The 24,069-nt window shown below is 33.2% G+C and overlaps 1 protein-coding gene across 4 annotated transcripts in view; it reads left to right on the top strand.

Annotated features, from left to right (window-relative positions):
* Nucleotides 1-23,061, top strand: part of PRPSAP2 (phosphoribosyl pyrophosphate synthetase associated protein 2) — a 55,931-nt gene extending 32,870 nt beyond the window's left edge. For 3 of the 4 annotated variants that reach the window (XM_031937624.1, XM_031937630.1, XM_031937635.1), the window contains exons 9-12: nt 2,816-2,964; nt 14,310-14,380; nt 18,692-18,838; nt 21,827-21,985. In XM_031937624.1, the coding sequence (XP_031793484.1) occupies nt 2,816-2,964; nt 14,310-14,380; nt 18,692-18,838; nt 21,827-21,985 (526 nt within the window). Of the gene's footprint in view, nt 1-2,815; nt 2,965-14,309; nt 14,381-18,691; nt 18,839-21,826 lie in introns of all 4 variants that reach the window. The other variant, XM_012542670.3, reaches the window with a different exon arrangement.
* Nucleotides 23,062-24,069: the final 1,008 nt, after the last annotated feature.

Here is a 24,069-nt window from a genome sequence, read left to right as displayed (position 1 = left end):
TGTTCCTGCCCCTTGCATAAGGTCAAATCCTTTTGTGCTAAATTTGGGGTCTCTTTCCTTGTTACACAACTGTGGACAGGTTTGAAGAGGGGACCCCGAAACTCTAAAAATCCTTAAAGGAGAAAATCTCCTTCAACTCTGCCTTAGTGAGGGACCCCGCCCCTGAGGGACAAATAGTTTCATCCTTGTTATCTAGGTGGGGTTGGCTCAGTCCTGAAACTCCCAGCCTCCATTAAGATACTCAATATAAAAGAGCCAAACTAAAATCTTCTCTTTGCAGAGGTTCCAAACATGCCAGCTATGTCATGCTTGGGATGCCAAGCAGCCTCTGTCCATTGGAATATTCTTTTCTGGTGTTACCCTCTCTTTATCCTCACCTATTTCCGTAACCAGACTTTATGCTTCTCTGTCAGGAATTCTAACCTTAATATAATATACCTCTTTTATAAATCTAGGTTTTTGGGTCTGTAAATTCCTTTACAGAGAATCTCTGCGCTGCCAGAAGGGGGTTCCCTAAAGCTCCCATTGTGCTGAATCCAAAGGGGGGAGGTGCAGGGGAGCCAAACCTCTCCATTTGGTTCCCTGAACTCCGAACCTGCTACTAGACCTTACCATTTAACTCCCTGACCACCAGAAACCCTAATCTCATTTTGGTTGCCTAAATCTTGTCTTTGTTAGGTTCACATTAAGTTCCTGGGCTAGAAACCTCTAGATAGACCCCCAACTCTAGTGCCCCCAGACCTCTCTCTTTCAAAAAGAGATCTGGGTGTGATTTTTTTTTTTCCTCTTGGATTTAGTTAAGAGAGTATTCAATTTGTAAGACTTCCTTCCACTCATCCAGCTTGCCTGGTCTCCTCGTTACCTCACTTTTGTTATTTTATTTTACTCTGTAAAGTATCCTTTTGCTAGCTTGATTTGTGTAGCATTAAGTAAGTAAACATTTGTAGCATTGTTATCTTTTATTTTCTTTAAGAAGTATTTTTAAAATTGACTGTATGGTTATTAATTATGCTTTGGCACACAGACATTCTACTAATTTATTATAGGTTTATTTAGTGTGCTATTATCTCAGTTAATATCTTGGGAAATTCCTGAATTATTCTAAATAAATCCTAATGTCAGCAAAGAAATTCACTTTCTTCTTCGTCTCATTTCTTTATGCCTTTGATTTCTTTTGCTTTTAGTTTTTTTTGTTTCAAATTTTTTATATCATAATTTCTCTCCTTTCCCCATATCTTCTCTTGTCCTTCCAAAAAACATATATACCATATAACAAAGAGAGTTATTTTAAAGTCAAAAATTTTTTAAATTAGCATAATTGATCAATATATTAAAAAATGTCTGAAAATGTGATCAATGTATAACACTTCTATTAAAGGGTAGGAAAGTTTTCTCATCTTTTTTAAATTTCTTTGTAATTTTGCAACATTCAGAGAAAGAAATTGTTGTTCACTTTGCTAAAATTATTCATAGTTTTCTTGGTTCTATATACTGCATTCAATCAATTTATGTAAATTTTTTTTCTCTTTATCACATTGATCATTTCTTATGCACATTATCATTCTATAACTGTGTTAATTATGGTACATTAATGTATCACAATTTATTCAGCCTTTGAGGGATAAGAAATCTTTTCTGCCAAGGGCCATTTGGATCTTTATAACCTTTCCTGGACCATACCACATTATTGCCTTATAGAACTCAAGCAGTGGGAAGTTCTTCTACATAGCTTTCATCTCATCATCATTTGCGGTTGCCTTAGCCCATCCCTGCTCTAATCAATGGACATATACTTTGGTGCTGCTATAAATATTTTGAAATATATGTGAACTTTTTTTTTATCAAAGGCTTCCTAGTATTAGAATCTCTGGGGCAGCAAATGTAGATATTTTAATTAGGTTTGTTTGTGTAATTGCAAATTGCTTTCCAAATGAATTAACTTTCACCCCTACCAGCAAGAGTATGCTTAACTTCACACAATTGCTCCAATATTGACTGTTTTCTTTTTAGAATGTATTGGGGAATTTGGAGTAAGATGTTAGTCTAAGCCTAATTAGGACAGCTAACTAGTGCTATGGAGAGATTATTAGACCCAAAGTCACAAGAGCTATAAGTTCAAATCTGGTCTCAAGACAGTAGTTGATAAGAAATGACAAAGGAAGGTGGTGGAAAAACCTGGAAAGATGTCTGTGAACTGATGCAGATTAAAGTGAGCAGAACCAGGATGTCATTGTGTACAGCAACAACAGTATTATATTGATGATCAACTATGAAAGATTTAGCAACAATATATGTATATATATATATATATATATATATATATATATATATATACAATATATGTTCAATATAGTGATCTAAGATAATTCCCAAAGGAATGAAAATGAAAAATATTGTTCACCTCCAGAGAGAGAACTGAAGAACTCTGACTGCAAATTGAAGTATAATTTTTTAAACTTTATTTTCATACTTTTTTTGCTACATGGCTTATATGGAAATATGTTTTCCATGATTCCACATGTATAATATATTGTTTGCCTTTTCAGTGGGTAAGAGAGAATTTGGAACTCAAATTTTTCTTTAAAAGATTAAACAAAAAAAACCAACAGTAAATCTGACAGTTGGTCAGTGTGTGTATGTATATATGTATTGTGTGTATATATGTCATGTAATATGATGTGTGTGTGTGTGTATATATATATATATGCCACTTCTTTTTCTTTCAAAATAAAATAATATTTTTCCTCCTTAAAACTTAGCAGAAAGTAGGCTGGTGCTGAATGACATTAAATTTATTTTTAATTTTTGCTTTCAGGGCACAGTCCTTTGCCGAAAGACTGAGATTAGGAATTGCTGTGATTCATGGAGAAGCACAGGATGCTGAGTCTGATTTGGTGGATGGGAGACATTCCCCACCTACAGTCAAAAACATAGCTGCTATACATCCCAGTCTGGAGATTCCCAGTAAGAACAAACACTTGTTTGTCTATCCTTTTTTCTTTATAATTTATTTTTTTCTTTTCAAGGGAATTTTTTTTTCAAATCAATACATATTTATTATCTAATGTTTACTTTATGACAAGTATTGTGGGAAGGGGACAAAAATAAAGATGGTGTTTTCTCTACTTTTGATATCTCATTTATCCTAGAAGCAAAGGTTTTATGTATCCATTTCATACTATAGGACAATTTAAAGTAATATTATTTATATTGCTACTGGCTGGATGACATATATAGTTTAGGCTATGTGTAACAAAAACTGAAAGATTTAAAAAATTATTGTAGTATTAAATAGTCAAGGAAGCTTTATTGGGGTGACCTTGTAGAAGAGATGACTTGGAAGAATAGTTTGGGATTTAGATTAACTGAGAGGATGGAGGGATGGAATAACTTGAGAAAAAAGATGCCTCTATTAAGAACAGAAGAAAAGACCTAAGATTTTATGTTGGGGAGCAGTAAGAGAAAGATTCCAATTGAGTAAGATCATGGGGGATATTGAATTCCAAGGATTTAGATTTCAATTATCATCTTGTTCTTTGAGCTATCATGAAGACATGTTGATTTGGTCCTTGGTTTTCTGATCACATTTGGGCCTTAACAATTTTATGGCACTTTTTCTATTCATCTCCAAGTCTTTGTCACAGTTCACACAATATGGGCTGTTAAACTTTTTCTTTCAAGCCCTCATCTCCACCTATTTTTTTTCCTCAGCAAATGATTTCACTTCCTACTCTACTGAATAGTTTTAGACTTTTTTTCCCTTTTTCCAACATCTCAGGATGTCTCTGATCTCACTCATCCTTTTCACCTTCTACTTGCTAATTGCATCTGGAGAAAGACAATCATGCTGATTGGGCCCTTATTGCAACAAGCTAATCTTTCTGCTTTTTTCTTAATGATTTGTTATCACTTTAATTCTTCATAGCAGCTATTCCTAAACTTTCTTCTCAAGCTTTCCATGTTTCTCCCTCTCCAGATCCTCTCAGCTGAGAACTGCTTCATACTTTTTACTACCTTTTTACTGAATATATTGAGTCCATTTATCTGAAGCCCTCAGTTCTTCCTTCCTTCTCATCTCAGTCATTCAGACTTCTTCCCCCACTTTTTCCTCCTCCATTGAAGAGACTTTTGCCATGGCCAGACAATCTACATCTTTGATCTCATTTCCTATTTTTGTCTATCATATCATCCACTATCATCCCCATTCTCTCTAACATTCAGCTTCTTATCTACTCTGCTTTGCTCTTACTTTCAAACATGTCTTCTCTTCTTTAAAAATCCTTCAGTAGATCCTAGCATACTGACATTATTCAACTGAAATCACTTTCTTCACAATTAATAATGATCTTTTTACTTACTAAATGCCATGGCCTTTTCTCAGCTTTCATTTTCTTGATTCTCGACAGCATTTTACACTTGATCCCCTTTTTCTCTTGAATAGCTTTCCTCTCCTGGTTTTTGTCTGTTTCAGATGATTTCATGAGCTCCCAGCGGTTCAATTATCATCTCTGGAGAAGTGATAACTACATCTTCATATACAGCCTTAACCTCTCTCCTGAACCCTATTCCTGCTTTGCCTTTTGGGCATTTGAAATTAGGTGTCTTATAGGCCCCACACACATATCCAAACCCATTCATTTTTCTTCTCAAAATTTCTCCCCCCTTTCTCCACCTCCTCCAAGTTTTCCTATTACTGTCAAACTCAATACTGTCCTCCCAGGCTTACAATCTTGGTGTCATTCCAAATTTTTCACTCTTAATCTGAAATTCATATATAATTCATTTGCCAAATCTTACTGTTTCTGTATTTATTACATTCCTTATGTACATTTCCACTGACATAGCTATCATCTTTTTTAGGGCCCCCACTTTCCTGATATGGATTATTTCAGTAGTCTTCTAAATGGTTTCCTTATTATAAAGACTCTCCTTGCATCTGCCAAAGTGATTTTCCCAAAGTGTATGTTTTTAACATGTCATCTACCCTGCTCAAACAGTGATTTCCTATTACTTCCAAGATCAAATATAAAGTCTTTTCTGTGAAATTTAAATCCTGATAAAACCTGGCCCTATCCTATTTTTCCAGTATTCTTAAATCTGTTTCCCAAGTATACCTTTCTCCTCCTACATACTCTACAATTCAGCTACACTCTTCTTGTAGTTCCTTAAAATGTGACAGTCTCTATGATTGGCTGTCAGTCATTTTTAGAATGTTCCTGTTCTTATTTCTACCTCTTAGAATTCCTGGAATTTTTTGGGTTCAATTCAGATGTCACCTTTTATAAGTGGCCTTTCACCTATGGGGGGGAGGGAGGGGAGTATGAGCCTGTCATTTCCTTTGAATACGCTATGTATGTGGTATGTACCATATTTACATGTTTTTATCCCATTATATTGTTAGTTCCTTGATAGGAAGTATTGTTTTTGCCTTTTTGTGTATCCCTACCTCTTTGAATCATTCCAGTCACAGTGATTTCATTAATATATGCTTGTTTATTTTTAATTGACTTCTAGTTTCAAAACGTGGTTTTGACATTCCTGGTCCAGAGTAATTCCCTTATTTATTTTCTTCATGCCATTTACCCATTTTTGTCTTGTTTAAGTTAGCTTCATTAATGATAAATTATTCCCTTTGCTTTACTTTACATTCTCCCACCTCAAGCCCTACCTATCTAGCCCTTTCTGCTAGCTTCTTTTTTTTTCCCCAAAGAAGAAAATTTCTGATATTTATTCCAGAAAGAGAAAATTTACTAGAGTGAAGCTAGGAAAATATTATCATTGTCTTAAAATATTTGATGTGCTGTCATGAGGAAAAAGAATGGTTATAGCAGAAACTTCATTGCTCTACTTCGTCCTCGTGCTATCTTTTTATTGGTCTTATCTTCTTCAGTACCAAACTTCTTAATAGAAGTATCTATGCTCACTCTTATTTCTTCACAACACACTGACTCAGATTTTTGCAATCTGGGTTCTCATCCTTACTTCCTTACTAAAACATATGCACAGATAATATGACTACATTGACCCTTGCATAGCCTTGTGTTTTAGATTTTTTCCTCCTTCTTCTCACCCCCTCCCTTAGATAGCAAGCAATTCAATATATGTTAAACATTTTAGAATATATGTTAAATCCAATATGTATAAACATATTTATATAATTCTGTTGCTGCACAAGAAGTAGAGCATTCTGAGTTTGTATTGGTTTGAATAGCAACAGTCAGATACATTACATATTGACCCTGATATAGTAATACCATTTTGGTCTTCTCTGAGCATAAAGGATACCAACCAACCAACCAACATTATAAAATTAACTATTTTCCAAGAGATGGATATCTACTTTGTTTCCAGTTCTTTATCTGACAAAGAAAGCCAAATTCTTCTATGTTTGGGCTCTTTCTTGCTGACTTTGATTTCTTTAGGGATGTTGCAATGAGTCAAAAAGTATGCACAGTTTTAGTGACTTTTGGGGATAGAGTTCCAAATTTGTTTCCTAAATGGTTGGATCCATTCTGTGCATTTTTGAGCTTCTTTCTATAGTTCCTCCAATAGGTGTCTTATTTTTCTCTCTCCCTCTCTCTCTTTTTTTTTTTTTTTTTTGGTCACTTTTGCTGATCCAAACCTCAAAACAGCCTTCTCCCTTTTTAGTAAAAGAAACTTGGTTAAATGAATTGTTCAAAGTCCTAAAGGAAGTCTAAGGTAGGCTTTGAACTCAGATCTTCTGACTGTAATTTCCATTGAACAGTCACATAAGCAATGACAAAGATGGAATTTAAACTCAGATCTTCTGATTCTAAACTTTGTCTTTTTTCCACTATTTATACCCTGCTGTGTGCCGAGGTCCCTAAAGCAATCCCTGAGAAGAGAATTACTTAAAGAAGAAGAATTGAGGAGTCTAAAAACCTCAAATAACTTAAGTAATATGAAGCTGTTCTTTTTTTTGGACTACCAATATTCTCTTATTTGCCCTCACAAAAATCTGACCTTAATGATTTATTTGAACATTCTAGATGGAAAGAATATTATTTAGATTTATTACTTTTTCAACCTTAAATAGTCTTTTTTTAATTCTTGTAGCCCTACTTTAAAAATTGACATAGAGATCCTCACATCTTAGATATTACATGGAAAGAATCCAGCCTTTAGATCAGGTTTAGGATATTTTAAAAAAAATAGTCATTTAAAATACTTAATTTTTAGTTTTATTAAAATAATTTTTATTAAAATATTAATCAAATCAAACCAGTTGATTAAAGAATTAATGAATACTAATAATTTGTTAAATTATTCTTGATATATTGGTTGTTTTTTTTCTTCACTTACATTTCCCATCCTCCTCTTTCTCCCAGAGCTCTCTCTCTCTCTCTTTTTTTTTTAACATGGATAATTTTTCTTTTCTTTTTTTTTTTTAAATAACTTTTTATTGACAGTACATATGCAAGGGTAATTTTTTTCAACATTATCCCTTGCATTCACTTCTGTTCCAATTTTTCCCTTCCCTTCCTCCACCCCCTCCCCTAGATGGCAGGTAGTCATTTACATGTTAAATATATTATAATATTCTAGATACAATATATGTGTGCATAACCGAACAGTTCTCTTATTGCACAAGAAGAATTGGATTCAGAAGGTAAAAATAACCTGGGAAGAAAAACAAAAATGCAAACAGTTTACACTCATCTCCCAGTGTTCCTTCTCTGGGTGTAGCCGATTCTGTCCATCATTGATCGATTAGAACTGAATTAGAGCTTCTCTTTGTCGAAGAGATCCACTTCCATCAGAATACATCCTCATAGTATTGTTGTTAAAGTGTATGATCTCCTGGTTCTGCTTATTTCACTTAGCATCAGTTTATGTAAGTATCTCCAAGCCTCTCTGTATTCATCCTGCTGGTCATTTCTTACAGAACAATAATATTCCATAATATTCATATACCACAATTTACCCAACCATTCTCCATTTGATGGGCATCCATTCATTTTCCAGTTTCTAGCCACTACAAACAGGGCCGCCACGAACATTTTGGCATATGCAGGTCCCTTTCCCTTCTTTAGTATCTCTTTGGGATATAAGCCCAGTAGTAACACTGCTGGATCAAAGGGTATGCACAGTTTGGTAACTTTTTGAGCATAGTTCCAAATTGCTAGAGAACTATCTCTTAATACAAGAATAAAAGGAGAAAGAAAAGTAATTCAGCAAAATTAAATAACATATCAAGTAAATCTGGCATTATACACAGGTTTCTATATTCAGTCCCCTTCTTTTGCAAAAAAGAGGAGTAAATATACTCATTTTTTTCTTAGAGACCAGTCTTAGTTATTATAATTTCATAGCATGCCAATTTAAATTTTGTTTATTCTTCCATCTGTAATAATGCAGTCATAATTTTTTCCTCCATCTGCAAAGTAACATCATTATACTTTGGTTTATGGAAGTTATTTTTTCTTTTCTGTATTCATCATATTCATTGTTCCTTGTAGTCCTGTGATAATTTTGATAATTCGTTACATTCATGTGTCACAACTTGTTTAATCAGTTTCAAGAGTGGGATTCTTATTCTTATTCTTATTATTATTATAGCTTTTTATTTACAAGTTATATGCATAGGTAATTTTACAGCATTGACAATTGCCAAACCTTTTGTTCCAATTTTTTCCCTCCTTCCCCCCATTCCTTCTCCCCGATGACAGGTTGACCAATACATGTTAAATTTGTTAAACTATAAATTAAATACAATGTAAGCATACATATCCTAACAGTTATTTTGCTGTACAAAAAGAATTGGACTTTGAAATAGTGTACTATTAGCCTGTGAAGGAAATCAGAAATGTAGGCGGACAAAAATATAGGGATTGGGAATTCTATGTAGTGATTCATAGTCATCTCCCAGAGTTCTTTCGCTGTGTGTAGCTGGTTCAGTTCATTACTGCTCTGTTGGAACTTATTTGGTTCGTCTCATTGCTGGAGATGGCCACGTCCATCAGAATTGATCATCATATAGTATTGTTGTTGTCATGTATAATGATCTCCTGGTCCTGCTCATTTCACTCAGCATCAGTTCATGTAAGTCTCTCCAGGCCTTTCTGAAATCAATCTGTTGGTCATTTCTTATAGAATAATAATATTCCATAATATTCATATACCACAATTTATTCAGCTATTCTCCAATTGATGGGCATCCACTCAGTTTCCAGTTTCTGGCCACTACAAAGAGACCTGCCAAAAACATTCTTGTGCATACAGGTCTCTTTCTCTTCTTTAAGATTTCTTTGGGATATAAGTCCAGTAGAAACACTACTAGATCAAAGGGTATGCACAGTTTGATAACTTTTTGAGCATAGTTCAAGGGTGGGATTCTTAAAAGGCTTCATATGGTTCTTGATATATTAATCATTCCTTCCTTCAGGCAGCAAGTATAATGTTTTTCAAGCATTATTCTATACGAAGTAAAAAATTAAATAGCCTCTGTCCTTATTAAGGATCTTATGTTCTATTGGCAGTCCACAAGCATTTACTTGTATAAATATCGGAAACTGTAGTAAATACTGGAGATATAAAGAAAAAGCAAAATGGGGAAAAAACAGCAGTTAGGGGAAACCAGAAAAACCTCTTGTAGAGTCTACAAAAACCTTGTAGATAAAGGCCAGTTATTCTTTAAGGTGGAATTGAGGAGAAATCATTCTGGGCATGGGAACAGTTAGTGCAAAAGCACAGAGATGATAGGTGGAGTGTCATGTATGAGGATCAGGAAGATGAATTGACCATAGTATGTGTGTGTGTGGAAGAGAATAATGTAGAGAAGACCGCAAAGACAGTAAAAAGTCAGATCATGAAGACCTTTAATTGCCCCAACAGAAGTGTTTTATTTAATTCTAGGGTTGATAAGAAAACTCTGGAGTTTACTATATTAAGAAGTTGATATGGTAAGACCTGTGCTTTATCACTTTGTCAGATTTTTGAAGGATGGAATAGATTGGGAAGGGACTTGAGATAAAGAGTCCAAGAGGTTAGATAAAGGCCTGAACCAGATTAGTACTTCTGTTGGTAGAAATAAGGGATAAGTATAAGGGATTTGAAAATGAAATTGCTGATCAATGATGGACAGAATCAGTACACCCAGAGAAGGAACACTGGGAAATGAATGTAGACTACTTGCATTTTTGTTTTTCTTCCCAGGTTATTTTTACCTTCTGAATCCAATTCTTCTTGTGCAACAAGAGAACTGTACGGTTCTGCACACATATATTGTACCTAGGATATACTATAACATAATTACCGTGTTTAAGACTACCTGCCATCTAGGGGAAGGGGTGGAGGGAGGGAAAGGAAAAGTCGGAACAGACGTGAGTACAAGGGATAATGTTATAAAAAATTACCTATGCATATGTTCTGTCAATAAAAAGTTATAATTTAAAAAAAAGAAAAGAAAATTGTAATATTTATCAACTGATTACATATGTGATTTCATATTTATTGGGAGGACAGTGAGTACCCTCTACAATCATAGGGAAATTTGCAGATATGGAGTTTATTTTGAACATCTTGAGTTTAGGTACTTAAATAGGACAACTAGTTCAAAATGTAACATAGACAACTAATGGTATAAGACTGGAACTCACAAGAAAGACTGATTGGATATATAGGTATGCAAATTATCAAATTACAAGTGATTATTGAGGCCATGAGAAATGTTGAGAGTGACCAAAAGAGAGAAGATAGAAAGAAAAAAACTGAAGATTTGGATAAGAGTCTTGGGATAGTGAATGGACAGAAATCCAGCAAAATAGACTAAGAAGGCATTTGCCAGACTTTTTTTTTTTTTTAATTTTAAAAACCCAGAATCGTATGACAAAAACCAAGAGAAGAGGAAATATGTAGGAGTTGGTCAGAAACTTCGAGAGGTTGAAAAATGTAAAGATTGAAAAAAGAACATTAAAGCTGACAATTTTGGTAACTGTAGGGAAAGCACTTTCAGTTGAATGATGAGTCAGAAATAAGATTATTAAGAGTTTAGGAAAAAGTGAAGTGAGACAAAACATCAAATACTGAGGTTTTTTCGAAGAGTTTAGTTGACAAGGAAAAGCATACTAGGGTTTTTAAAGTTGAGAGAGACTTAGGGTGTTTTTCTGTACAGCCAAGAGGAAACTTAGGCAGATAACAAGAGACAATTAAAGATTTTGGGGATAGGATGATAGTAGAGACAGTTTGATAGCAAAGATAAGAATAAATGGGTGAGAGTACCTGTTTTGTTGTTTCAGTTGTGCTTAGCTCTTCATGATTCCTTGACAGAAGTAGTAGTTGCCATTTTCTTCAGATCATTTTATAGATGAGGAAGCTAAGGCAAATAGGGTTAAGTGATTTGCATAGAGTTACCCAATTGATATGTGTTTGAGGCCAGATTTGAACTCATGAAAATGAATGGGTCCTCCTGATTCCAGGGCCAGCATTCTATTTACTGTGCTAACCCAACAGCCCTATAGAGGGGTAGGCAAGATGAATGGCCATCAGAGGCCTTAGGGAAGGAAGAGATAGTGGAAGATTTTGGCCAAAATATGTGAAATTAGAAAAGGAAAGAGGAGAGGAGTTTGTTATTTTTATTTTACTTTATTTTTGGTGAAACTAGGTCTTCAGCTGAAAGGACATGGGAAAAGAAATGTGGGAGGTTTGAGAAAAGAAGATAATGTTGGAATAACTGCTTTGGTGAGTCAGGTAGAAAATCAATTAGAGAAGAAAATAAAGAAGTAGAAAATATGTGCTTGTTTAAAGCAATTTATAGTGGGGAGGAAGGCTTTGGTGTTTTGTGGGGGCTTTTGTTTTTGTTTTTGTTTGCTTTTGTGCCTGAAATTCTCATTGGCTTGAAAATAGTAACATCCATCATTCCCTTAGGCCAATAATAGGAATGGCTCAAGGGACAAAGTAGGAACCAAAAATGACAGGAGTAAAGTGGCAGGGCGAAGAGGAATAACATCTATTAGCTGTGCTTTGTGTATATATTTAAGACTGAATATCCCATTATCTTTCATGTATAATTGAGTTCTCAGGTTGATTTTTATACATTATTTCATTGAATAAAGATTTATTGAAATGGAAAAAATCAATTTATAATTCATTATCAAATGATATATTTGATGCTTAATGAAAGTGCCTTTCCTTCCCTATATTGCCAAATTTTTTAAAAAGTAAAAATAATATTTTAGTGTCAATCTAGCAATCTACTAAATGATAAGTACAAAAAAAAAATGATAATTACATATTAAGTACAGGACTAGGATTACAAAACTATGACATAAATCCTTGCTGTAAGGACATAGCATTATGCAAATCTCAGTTTAATTCCACTTCTGAAATCATTTTGTGTTCTTTTTTATTTTCTGGGCCACAGGTTAAATCAGTGACCATAAGAAAAAAAATCATTCTTTATCTCTGGTTCTCCTTTCCTCCCTTCCTTCCCTCCTCCTTTCCTTCCTTCCTCCCTCCCTTCCTTCCCTCCCTCCCCCATTTGCTTTCTTTCTTTCTTTTTCTTTCTTTCTTTCTTTCTTTCTTTCTTTCTTTCTTTCTTTCTTTCTTTCTTTCTTTCTTTCTTTCTTTGTTTCGCTCTCTTCTTTTTAATATATTTCATTTTTCCCAATTACATACAAAACAAATTTTTTTATATTCGTTTTTAAAACTTCTGCGTTCAATGCCCAAAGGGCAATAGAACTATACATATCCTTCGATACAGCAGTATCTCTATTGTGTATATATCCCAAAGAGATCATAAAAGAGGGAAAAGTACCCACATGTGCAAAAATGTTTACAGCAACCTTTTTTTGTAGTGACAAGGAGCTGAAAATTGAGTGAATAACCATCAGTTGGTGAATGGCTTAAAATTTTTTGGTATATGAATGTAATGGAATATTATTGTTCTATAAGAAATAATAATCAGGCTGATTTCAGAAAAGCCTGGAAAGACTCATATGATGCTGAGTAAAGTGAGCAGAATTAAGAGAAGATTGTACACAATAGCAACAAGATTATGTGATGTTCAAATGTAGTGGTCTTGGCTCTTTTTAACAATGAGATGTTTCAAGAGCAGTTCCAATAGATTTGGGATGGAAAATGCCATTCACATCCAAAGAGAACTATGGAGACCAAATGTAGATTGAAGCATAGTATTTTCAGCTTTTTGTTTTTGTTTGATTGCTTTTTTTTCTCATTTTTTTCTCTTTTGATATGATTTTTCTTGCACAATATGACAGATATGAAAATATGTTTAAAAGAATTGCATATAGCTAATTTATTAGATTGTTTACTGTCTTGAGAGAGGACATAAAGGAGGGGGGAGAGAAAATTTGGAACAGAGTTTAACAAAGATGAATTTTAAAAACTATATATGTATATGAAAATATAAAATATGATTAAAGAAAAAAAAAATTGAATTCCAGATTCTCTCCCTTCCTTTCTTACTCCATCCCCCTTATCCCTGTTGGGAAGGCACATGTTAAATTATGCAAAACATTTCTATAAAAGTCACATTGTGAAAGAAAACAGATTCTCCTCCCCCCAGAAAAACATCAAGAAAAAGTTTAAAATTTAAAAAGGAAAAAAAGCATACTTCAATTTGTTCAGACACAATCAATTTTGGACATCATTTTTCATCATTAGTCCTTCAGAGTAGTCTTGGATCATTGTATTGCTGGGAATAGCAATCATTCCCAGTTGTTCATCCTACAATATTGCTCTTACTTTGTAGACAATACATTTCACTTTGCATGAGCTCATGGAGTACTTTCCAGGTTATTTTGAGAGCATCCTAATCATTAATCTCTCATACAAGAGTATTCTATCATAATCACATTTGGGTCTTCATTTTCTTCTAACAATTTTGTTAAGTGTTGATCTTAGTTTATTTCATTTAAAAAGTTATGTTTTCTTATAGCACTGTGACAGAAACATCATTTTTGAAAGTTTGTTATGTAGAAAACTGAATTAAAAGAATGACTATTAAATTAGTATTTCTGGAGTTGTATTGTTTGAAAGAGAGAGGATGGATAGATGATTAGGTGACAAATGTATTAGTTGATATTCTTAGCAAAAAATTCTGATGAAATAAATTGTGAGGGTTGATAATTAGTTTATTGTACTATTAGTTACTTAATTTTGGTACAATAAGTACCATTACTTACTATATTTTGTAAAATTGAAATTGTGATAAGAAAGGAAATCAGTTGTACAAAAAATTTGTTGAGGAAAACAACGTTAGTATACCAGTATATTTCTTGTTCTTCTGAAGTTCTGTTTTTTATTCTTGATTTTGTTCTTTTTTTCAGTGTTGATTCCAAAAGAAAAGCCACCCATCACAGTTGTTGGAGATGTAGGCGGAAGAATAGCGATTATTGTGGTATGTAATATAATTTAAAATTTTTAGAAATATAGGTAATTGTTTTAGAGATTAAAGGTTATATTTATATATAACAGATTCACCTAATTAAATATTGCATACATTATATTTCATTAAAGTCCTACTCAAAATGCCTTATTGATTGTTGTAGGTGACCTGTTGTGGCTTAGGCATTGGCAAGTCTTACAGACTGGAAACACTTAAAGTTAAGCCCAGTGATGGTTTGTGTGTGTATTCTGAGAATTAACTCAGCTAAATTTGAGGAGGCTCCTTACTCAGTTGAGTATAGAAAATTTTTGCCTGTACCAACTATCTGAAAGCCATTTGCTTAAGTAAGAAAAGGACTTCAGTCAATAGAAGACGTACTCACAGTCATTTCATTACTAATCTTATAATATAAATATGCAAAAGATAGGAAATGAGAGAGAAATTGATGTAAGAACATTACTAGCACTACTTAATCATAAAATAAGACTCAGATGATAGTTATCTGAAAATTCTAGAGCTTCATGAAAACTACCTTTTCCCACAGTATCCTCAGTTTTATATTCCTATATTTCAAAACATTGATATGGGACTTTTTATAGTAGCAAAGTAATAAAAACAGTAGGTACCCATTATTTGGGAATAATAGCTAAACAAATTATGGTTCATGAATATAATGGAATAATTTTATGAATACAGAAAAGTAAGACAAGACTTAAGGGAATTGATGCAAAGTGAAGTAACACAACTAGAGAAAAAATACAGACAATGACTACAGCAACACAAATGAAAAGAATATCATCAAAAGAAATGGAAACTGAATGCTTTGAAATTATAATGACCCCACACTGATCTGTGTGCACCTCTTCTCCCTCACCAAAAAGATGTAAAAATACATCTCTCCTTACTTTCTTTGGTCTACAAATTTGATTTATGTGTTGATTAGTTTTGCAGAACTATTCTTTTTTTTTTTTTTTTTTTTTTTTTTTTTTTATTTAATAGCCTTTAATTTACAGGATATATACATGGGTAACTTTACAGCATTAACAATTGCCAAACCTCTTGTTCCAATTTTTCACCTCTTACCCCCCCCCAACCCCCTCCCCTAAATGGCAGGATGACCAGTAGATGTTAAATATATTAAAATATAACTTAGATACACAATAAGTATACATGACCAAAACATTATTTTGCAGAACTATTCTTAAACTCCTATTCCTGGGCTCTTTAAGTATTTGTCAAAAGAGATGACTTTCTAATAAGGGAAATAATAATGATAAATATAGATGGTTTTTTTTTTTAAAAGAAATCATATATTGAAAATATAGATGCCCTGTTATTTTTATATCCACATTCCATCTATGCTACCTTTAATCTATGTTGTATATCTGAATCTCCAGACTTAGTCTTTGACAGGTCTGCTTGCTGAGGTAAGGAACTTTTGTTTATTTGGTTAAGAGTTGTCTTCCAGCATTATCACAAAGCTATTTTCTCTTCTTATGCATATAGATTATCCAGGATTCAGCCTTACCACTACATTATGTTAGCCTACCAAAGTGGAAAGCTGTCACATTATATTATTCTCTACTATATTATATTACTTTCTGTTCTTTCATTTTTCCACAAAAATAACAAGACATACTTTTGTCAGTATTTACATATAGTGTGTCTTTAGCATTATTCTTATCTGCTAGTTAAGAAACTTTTTTTTAGTGAAATGACTGATCTTCTGTGACCCCTTCGTGGCATAATCACTGTTGTGTTTTCTAGATTTCTTTGATCTGCCTATAAATTAAAGGTGATTTTGAAATGGCAAATACCATTTGCTTTCGAAATTTCCCTCATTGAGGGGGGAGGAGGTGGTATGAATTTCATCTTTAATGTCATTGTCTATTGGTTCATCAGTTTCTTCTGCCAGTTCTCTTAATACCTGAGATGGTTGTTCAGTTGGATCTGGTGACTTCAGTTGTTCAAGAATAATGAGGTCCTTATTTTGTGTTTCTATTTTTTTATTTTCAGTTTTAAAATCATTTTCATTAGCAGATAAAATAGAAGCTAAATAACAGCAAACTAGCATCTTTCTGATCTTATTTTTTATCCTGTCCACTTAAGTAGCAGTCATATCCCTTCTTTTATCATCATCTTTATCCCAATATAGCAAAGAAACAAACAAAAAGCCAACTACATAACCCATCTTTTATGTTATTCTGAGCTTCCATTGCTGCTTCCATCTTATCTACACATTTTTAGAAATCTTTGGGGAGTTCCCATTGAATTTTAGGATTTTATTCTTGATAAATTTTCATTTGGGCTATGTCTTCACATATGGAATGTTAGTCCACAGGATCCTACCTACCCTTGAATTAGGTTCTCTAGTTTCTCTTTTTAGTTGCCTAACTTTAGACATTTATAGACATTCCTTCATTGTAGCTACTCTTTATGACAGTTTAATGAAGAGAGACATAGAGAGATAGATGGAAGAGTATGTGTTTTTCCATCCCTTTTATTTGAAAATTCAGTTGATAAGATTTTAATGCAACCAGTGAATATATCTTGCCAATTTTTCTTAGGTTTATTCTATCCCTAGCTAGAAGTCTGTTCCTATATTTTTAATTCCCCTGTCCTTGAAACTGGGATATGAGGGGAGAACAGGGGCCAAGTCTCAAGTTGTTCTTCTGCTGGATAACTGAAATGTAGTAATCCAAAATTATGGTTATCACTGGCCTAGACTTGGTGTTGGTGTTAGTTGTTTTGTGTTTGTATTTTTGTTTTTTAGGAGGAATAAACAACTAAAATTTTTTTTCTTTATGAAAAATATGTTTTTCTTACACTATTCTTGTATGAAGTTATTTAAAAAGTTTTTTAGAAGGAAATATAGTACAATGGACAAAATCATTGATTATAGTTAGAAGATCTGAGCTCAAGCCCCAGCTTAAAATAAGCCAAGTCATCTTAAATCACCTAATCTCTCTGAGAATCATCAGTAACAATGGTAGGTGGCATATACTATTTGCTTTTAAGATTTACAAAATGATTTTCATACCTCATTATTTCGTTTGAGCCTGACAGCAAAAATTTTACATCTAAGGATTCTCAGACTTTGAGCTTTAATGACTTGCCTGTGTTCATTCAGCCAGTGAGTGTGGAGAAGTCAGGATTCAAACCCATATCTCTCCTAGCTTCCAAATTCAAGTTCCCTTTTCAGTTTACCCCTTGTTCTTTGGACAGAAAAAAATAACACATATGGCTTACTTGACAGAGTTGTTGTGAGGAAGCCATTTTCATAAATTTTAAAGCAATAACTAAGTTATTGATAAAAAACATAGTTCAAACAATTTCTATTGCTAATTTCTAATGAAGGACTTGAATTTTTTTAGTTTTGACTCTACTAGTGTGATACTATACAGCAGACTCAATGATAAACTCTGATAAATTTAAGTTTTGCTCATTTTTACCAAAAGGAAGATTTTGTAAAAACCAATGATATTTTCCTTTAAAGTTTCAAGATACTCTAACTCCAAAACAAATTACTTTTAAAACATAAATAAGTTTAAAAATAACATGTGACATGAACATGAAATAATATTGTTTCAAAAATTAATTTCATTGTTTTATAATATTCTTTAAGATTTTCTACAAAGTTGGGACAGTTCCCATGTACCCAGATAAGTTTAGAGGAGAAATTAAGGCTGGTGACTTTGCACAGCCCACCCTCACTTAAGAGCCAACTCATTAGCATGTCATGACATTATTTTTGAAGGACAAACAACAACAATTGTATATAGGTCTTTCATGAAAAAATGTATTAAAGTGATTACCTTTTAAAATTCTTTCCATGTCTTTTGACCTTTAGAAATTTTCCTTTATTGTCTATATGTTTAGATCCCTAGTGTGATCATACATCTACTCTAGTAATGCTCAATATGACTGAGCTAATTCTAGTTTATTAATTCCTTTTCCTTTGAGTTATCACATACTGATTCACTGTTCTATATTTGTCAGATAAAATAAAGATTGGGGAAAATTGTCTTTAAAGTATATCTTCTATATACATTCTACCTGGTATTTCAAATAAACATGCCATGTTGCTAAGTTAAAGTAGTGTCTGTGTGTTCTTGTAGTAAATTGTAGTAGCTACAAATTCAGTTACTTTATTATATCAAAAATGTCTTTTTAAAAATTCCATGTAGACTCCTGTGGAGACTGTCTAGATGTTATAAAATATTTTGTCTTAAGATAATTGTAAAACAAGCTATTTCCAAATTGTTTCTCTGATTTCATCACAAAGAATGTACTAATATGCATTTTTTATGTATAATTTTACAGGATGACATTATTGATGATGTTGACAGCTTTCTTGCAGCGGCAGAAACACTGAAGGAAAGAGGAGCTTATAAGATCTTTGTGATGGCAACCCATGGTCTCCTATCTTCAGATGCTCCCCGATTAATAGAAGAATCTGCTATTGATGAGGTAAATAAATCTGCTTCACAAATTGAGAATCGTATTTCAACATTTTGTTTAATCTAAATCTCAACTGAGATAATGTGGGAAAATATATTATTCTATATTATTTGTATTAACTTAAATCTGTATTATTTATTCAGAGTACATTCAAAGGTTTTGTTGAGTTCCTTTCTAAGAATCAGAAAAGGTTATTTTTGGCAAAAGTACTTTTCTTCCCTTGGTCTAACAATCTTGTTACACAAAAACTGTGAAAAGAAAAACAGTGTTAATGAATAGCAGAGTCATAGCAATCTCTCTTTTATCTGGCAACTTATCTGAACTGAGAAGCAGAAGGAAGTTTTTTTTTTTTTAATGCCTGAGCAGCTAAACTATGTCACAGGATGAAGCGTCTACATTTGGAAGAACTACTGGAGAGAACTTCTACAAGAGCCACTTGGGCCCTTGCACAGATACTTATTTGGATGTTTGGTACTCGGATAAGTTTGATTAACTGGTTTCCTAACCCACAGCAAATTAGTAGTAATGGTTAAGGAGTAGATAGTATTCTAGAATGCAGTTTATTATAATAGTGCTATGAAAATATCTAAAATGATTGTATATTTTGACTAAATATTCCATAGCTAGCTTAACCATAAGTCAGAGACAAAAAGAAAAATCTCATATGCACTAAGAAAACTAACCATTTCTTTAAAACTAGAAACAAAGCAGATGCCTACCATAAATTGGTGGTACATCAATATAATAAGACTACTATATTGTGATGAATGGGAAAGATTCTTAGAATCATGAGATTATGTGAATTGTTACGAACTGAAGCAAATAAACAGAAAAACAACAGATTACACGAACGTGAATGGAAAGAAGAAAAATTAAATCGTGTTTATTTATAATGACCAAGTTTGTCTGGAAAAAAAAAAAAGATGAGAAACATTGGAAAGATTGGGGTCTGTGGATATGGAAAAGTACATAATAATATGTTAGCTCTATTTTACTGCTTTCTCTTGTTTTCCTAAAAAAATTGGGGGGAGGAAGGGAAGGCAGGCATCTAGATGGTGCAGTAGATAGAGCACCAGCCCTGAAGTCAGGAGGATCTGAGTTCAAATCCAGTCTCAGACACTTAGCACTTCCTAGCTGTGTGAACTTGGGCAAGTCGTTTAAACTCAATTGCCTTCCCCCAAAAAAATCAGATTAAAAAAAATTTTTTTTTAAGTAAAGGATAGATTTTTTATATAGGAGAGCTAAAAGAGGTATATTTAGAAATAAGTATGAGAAGAGAACATAGGGGGAAGAGAAAGTGGTCTTGTTTGACTGGAACAAATGTGTGAAATGGAAAATAAAGTGTAATCCACCTAGAAAAATAAATTGGAGTCAATGCGAGAAGGGATTTTACATGTCAAACAGAGTTAATAGCTTATCCTAAAGGTAGCAGGGAGCTACTAACACTTCTTTAACATAGTTAGTTAGACCTTTGGTTTCAGAATATCAACTTTGGAGAAATTAAACTAGTAGAAGAGGAGAACAAATAGATGAAAGGAAGCCAATTGGGAGGCTACTGAAAATAGTTCAGATGAAAGAGAAATGATAAGGGCCTGAACAAAAGTCGTTGGGGCTGAATAGAGAAAAGGTTAAAAATGTTCTTCTACCATATTGAGGTAGAAGAAAAGATTAGTCAACTGATGGTATATAGGTATTAGTGAGAGTAGTAAGTTGTAGATGACTTCTGATTTGAATGATGGTTCCCTTATCAGAAAATAAGGAAGTTGAGAAAAAGAAACAATTTAGGGCAAAAGATATAGAGGTTAATTTGTGGCTTAATGATTTTGAGGTGCTTTGGGACACGCAGAAATGTTCATAAGATAGCTGGAGGAGTGGTTTGTCTAAGTAGTGAATGGCTTATGAATGAAACATTAAGTTGTCATCCATGTATAATAATAAAAAATTCATGGAACCTGATGAAATCACTAAAAAAATAATAGGAAGAAACCATAATCCAGGATCTTTCTCTGAGACATATGCTACAGAATGGATGGCACATTAGTGAAGATCCTACAAAGTAGACCAAGAAAGATGTTTGATAGGAAGAGACTCATGATAAAGCAGTGGTAGGAAAATGCATGTAAGAGTGTGTCCAAAAGGGTGAGAGGTCAAGAAGAATGAAAAAAAGACCATTGGATTTAACACTAAAGATTGCTTTGTGTCCTTAAAAAGTGTAGCATTAGTCTACAGAAGGTTTGAGGAGTGAGTGGATGATAATAAAATGCAAGCAACAAATGTGTACAGCTTTTTCTAGAATAACATTCTGTCCTGTAGGCCTCCATCTCTCTACAGAGAGGAGAGAATTGTGCTTCATAAGACTGATAAGTTCTTGGGAAACAATATTATCATTGCATTATACCTGTAGTTGGTTGCCTTTTGATTGTGTTTTCTTTTATGTAATTATAAACATTATGTATATTGTTTTCTTGTTTCTACCTCCTCTGTTTTAGTTCATAAGTTTTCTTAGTGTTTCTCAGAATTACTCATTTGTTGGGAGTTTTTACAGTATAGTAATGCAGTTTTTATAGATATTAAAAATGTATTTTGCTATCCCTTAATTAGTGGGCACACACACTTTATTTCCAATTTTCTGCAACCACAAAAAAATGCTGAAGTGTGGAACTTTTAAGCATTAGGTATTGGGAAAATTCAGTTTTCCTATCAAATATTCTCAGTACCTATAGGTGTTAGAAGGGGTAATACTCTTTTTCTCTTGCTGCCAGAGATTGTAGGTGTGCTTGTTCAGTGTCTGTCTGTAAGTAAAGTCTTAATGAAAATATTTTGGAACCACTTATTTAATGAATACAAACTTGATAAAGATATAAATAAGTCATTTACTAGAAGACGTTGATATACTTCCATTTAAAACTATCCTTGAAAATAAAAAAGTAAGACTGTCGTTCAAGAGTAAATTAAGTAATTTTCTTGGTCTTATATTTGGTTTGTTTCTCTTCACAGGTAGTGGTTACCAACACAATTCCACATGAAATACAGAAACTCCAGTGCCCCAAAATTAAGACCGTGGATATTAGCATGATCCTTTCTGAAGCCATTCGACGAATTCACAATGGAGAATCTATGTCTTACCTGTTCAGAAATATAGGCCTGGATGACTGATGTTTGTTGTTGTTTTGTTTTGTTTTTCATTTAAGCTAACAAGGGCCAAACTGGAAATGTTACAGAATATGTACTGTGAAGTATCATGCTTGATTTTAAATATTTCAAAGGAACGTTGTTGGGGGAATGGAGAGGGTTATCTTTTTTTCCCCCCACACCCCCCCTTTTTTTCTTGATTTCTTAATCTATAAGGATAGACCAAATTTTTAAGTTAGGTGGGGTTGGGGGAGGGGTATTTTGTGTATAATATTTTTTTAAAAAACACATTCCCTACTCCCTTATGTTTAAGAACAGAAAGGGGGGAGGGGAATACCTTGTTTTAGTTTAGGTCACTATTTTAAAAAAATATTTTAGGCTCATACACCACCCCTTTTTCAAAGTTGCTTGATTCAGATGATCTAAGTGCAGGGGTCCTCAACCTAGGGCCCACGGGCCAGATGCAGCCGCTGAGGACGTTTATTCCCCTCACCCAGGGCTATGAAGTTTATTTATTTAAAGGCCCACAAGACAGTTTTTGTTTTTACTATAGTCCGGCCCTCCAATAGTCTGAGTGACAGTGAACTGGCCCCCTATTTAAAAAGTTTGAAGACCCCTGATCTAAGATGTTTATAAATTAACCTCTGTGATATTTGACCTTTAAAAACCAAAAGATTATACTGTTGTACACAAGGACATTTTGTAGAAATGCTTTTATAGAAAAGCATATAAAATATGCACCTGTATTTATTTTCTGCAACAAAAAGGAATAAAGAATTTGTTGTCTGAGTTTTTTTAAACTTTTATTGAGTTGTACCATTGGTTTATTTATTAAGATACAACTCTCCAATTATGATATGACAACTTGTATTTTTATAGTGCTTCAAGGTTTACAAAGTGCTTTGCACACAACAGTCTTCTGAGATAGATAGTACAAATATTCTTGCCTCTTCCCGCTGCCCCAGAAAAAGTAAGACTCAAAGTTGCAATTCCATAATCATGCCACTTCTATGTATTGTAGCTAATATTCAGACTCTTAATCCTAGCCCTAGCCATGTTTTCACCTTGTTATATGGCAACAATAAAACCTCAAATAAGTGTTTTCTGCATTTTTCTTTTATGGAAACAAAGAAAATCTGAGATTTTCTAAAACTACTTTTGCAGTATCAAATAGTACTTTTTTCTCAACAGATTTCTATTCCTTTATAGAACCCTGGAGTGTTAACACTTGAAGCATCTTAGCAGTTATTTAACAGTTGAGGAAACAATTGAGGCCCAAAAATGAGGGAAGTTAGAAATGGAAAACAAGGTTCCCCAGACTTTATATTTCCTATAAACTTATTTTGTAGACTAAAAAATTAAAAGAAAAATGCTCTTTGATTAAATAAGGTTTCATAATAGGCCAGCAGCAACATTTTTATGTTGGGAACCACAAAATATTTTAAAATTAGAAATAGAATCTTTCATTTATATGGTGTTTTCCTCCAAATTTACATTTTCTTTGCATTTATTCAATTTTCAGTTTATTTCCAGAGAATTTAATTAGAATTGGTAAGAGTTTTTATTAGTTGTCACACCATTTTCCTCTTAAACTCATAGACATTTCTGTTTGACTCAGTTAAAAATCTTTAAAAAAAAAAAAAAACTATCAAACCTTTTCTGATTTTGGTGCTTCATTCCATTGGGCCCTGGTGATTGCAATTTATTTCCATTATTGCTGACTGCTCCTTTTCCTTTTTTTAATACAATAAATTAAATTTTATTTAATTTTCAAATTAGGAGAAACTTGCTTTGCGTCCTCTCTTTCCCCCAGATTTTTGAGGCATGAATTTTTCCTTACTATTTCATTAGTTATATTTGCTGTGATTGCCTCCAACTGTATGATTTTTTTTTTAATTAAAACTTTTTCTTTTCAAAACATGCATGGATCATTTTTCAACACTGACTATTGCAAAACCTTGTGTTCCAAATTTTCCTTCTCCTCCTTACTCCCTCCCCTAGATGGCAAGTTATCCAATATATGTTCAACATGCACAATTATTCTATACGTATTTCTACAATTATTGATCTGCACAAGAAAAATCAGATCAAAAAAAAAAGAAGAAACA

Source organism: Sarcophilus harrisii, chromosome 1 (assembly GCF_902635505.1).
Source record: "Sarcophilus harrisii chromosome 1, mSarHar1.11, whole genome shotgun sequence".
NCBI classification, from domain to species: Eukaryota; Metazoa; Chordata; class Mammalia; order Dasyuromorphia; family Dasyuridae; genus Sarcophilus; species Sarcophilus harrisii.
This window is presented reverse-complemented; position numbering and strand designations above follow the sequence as displayed.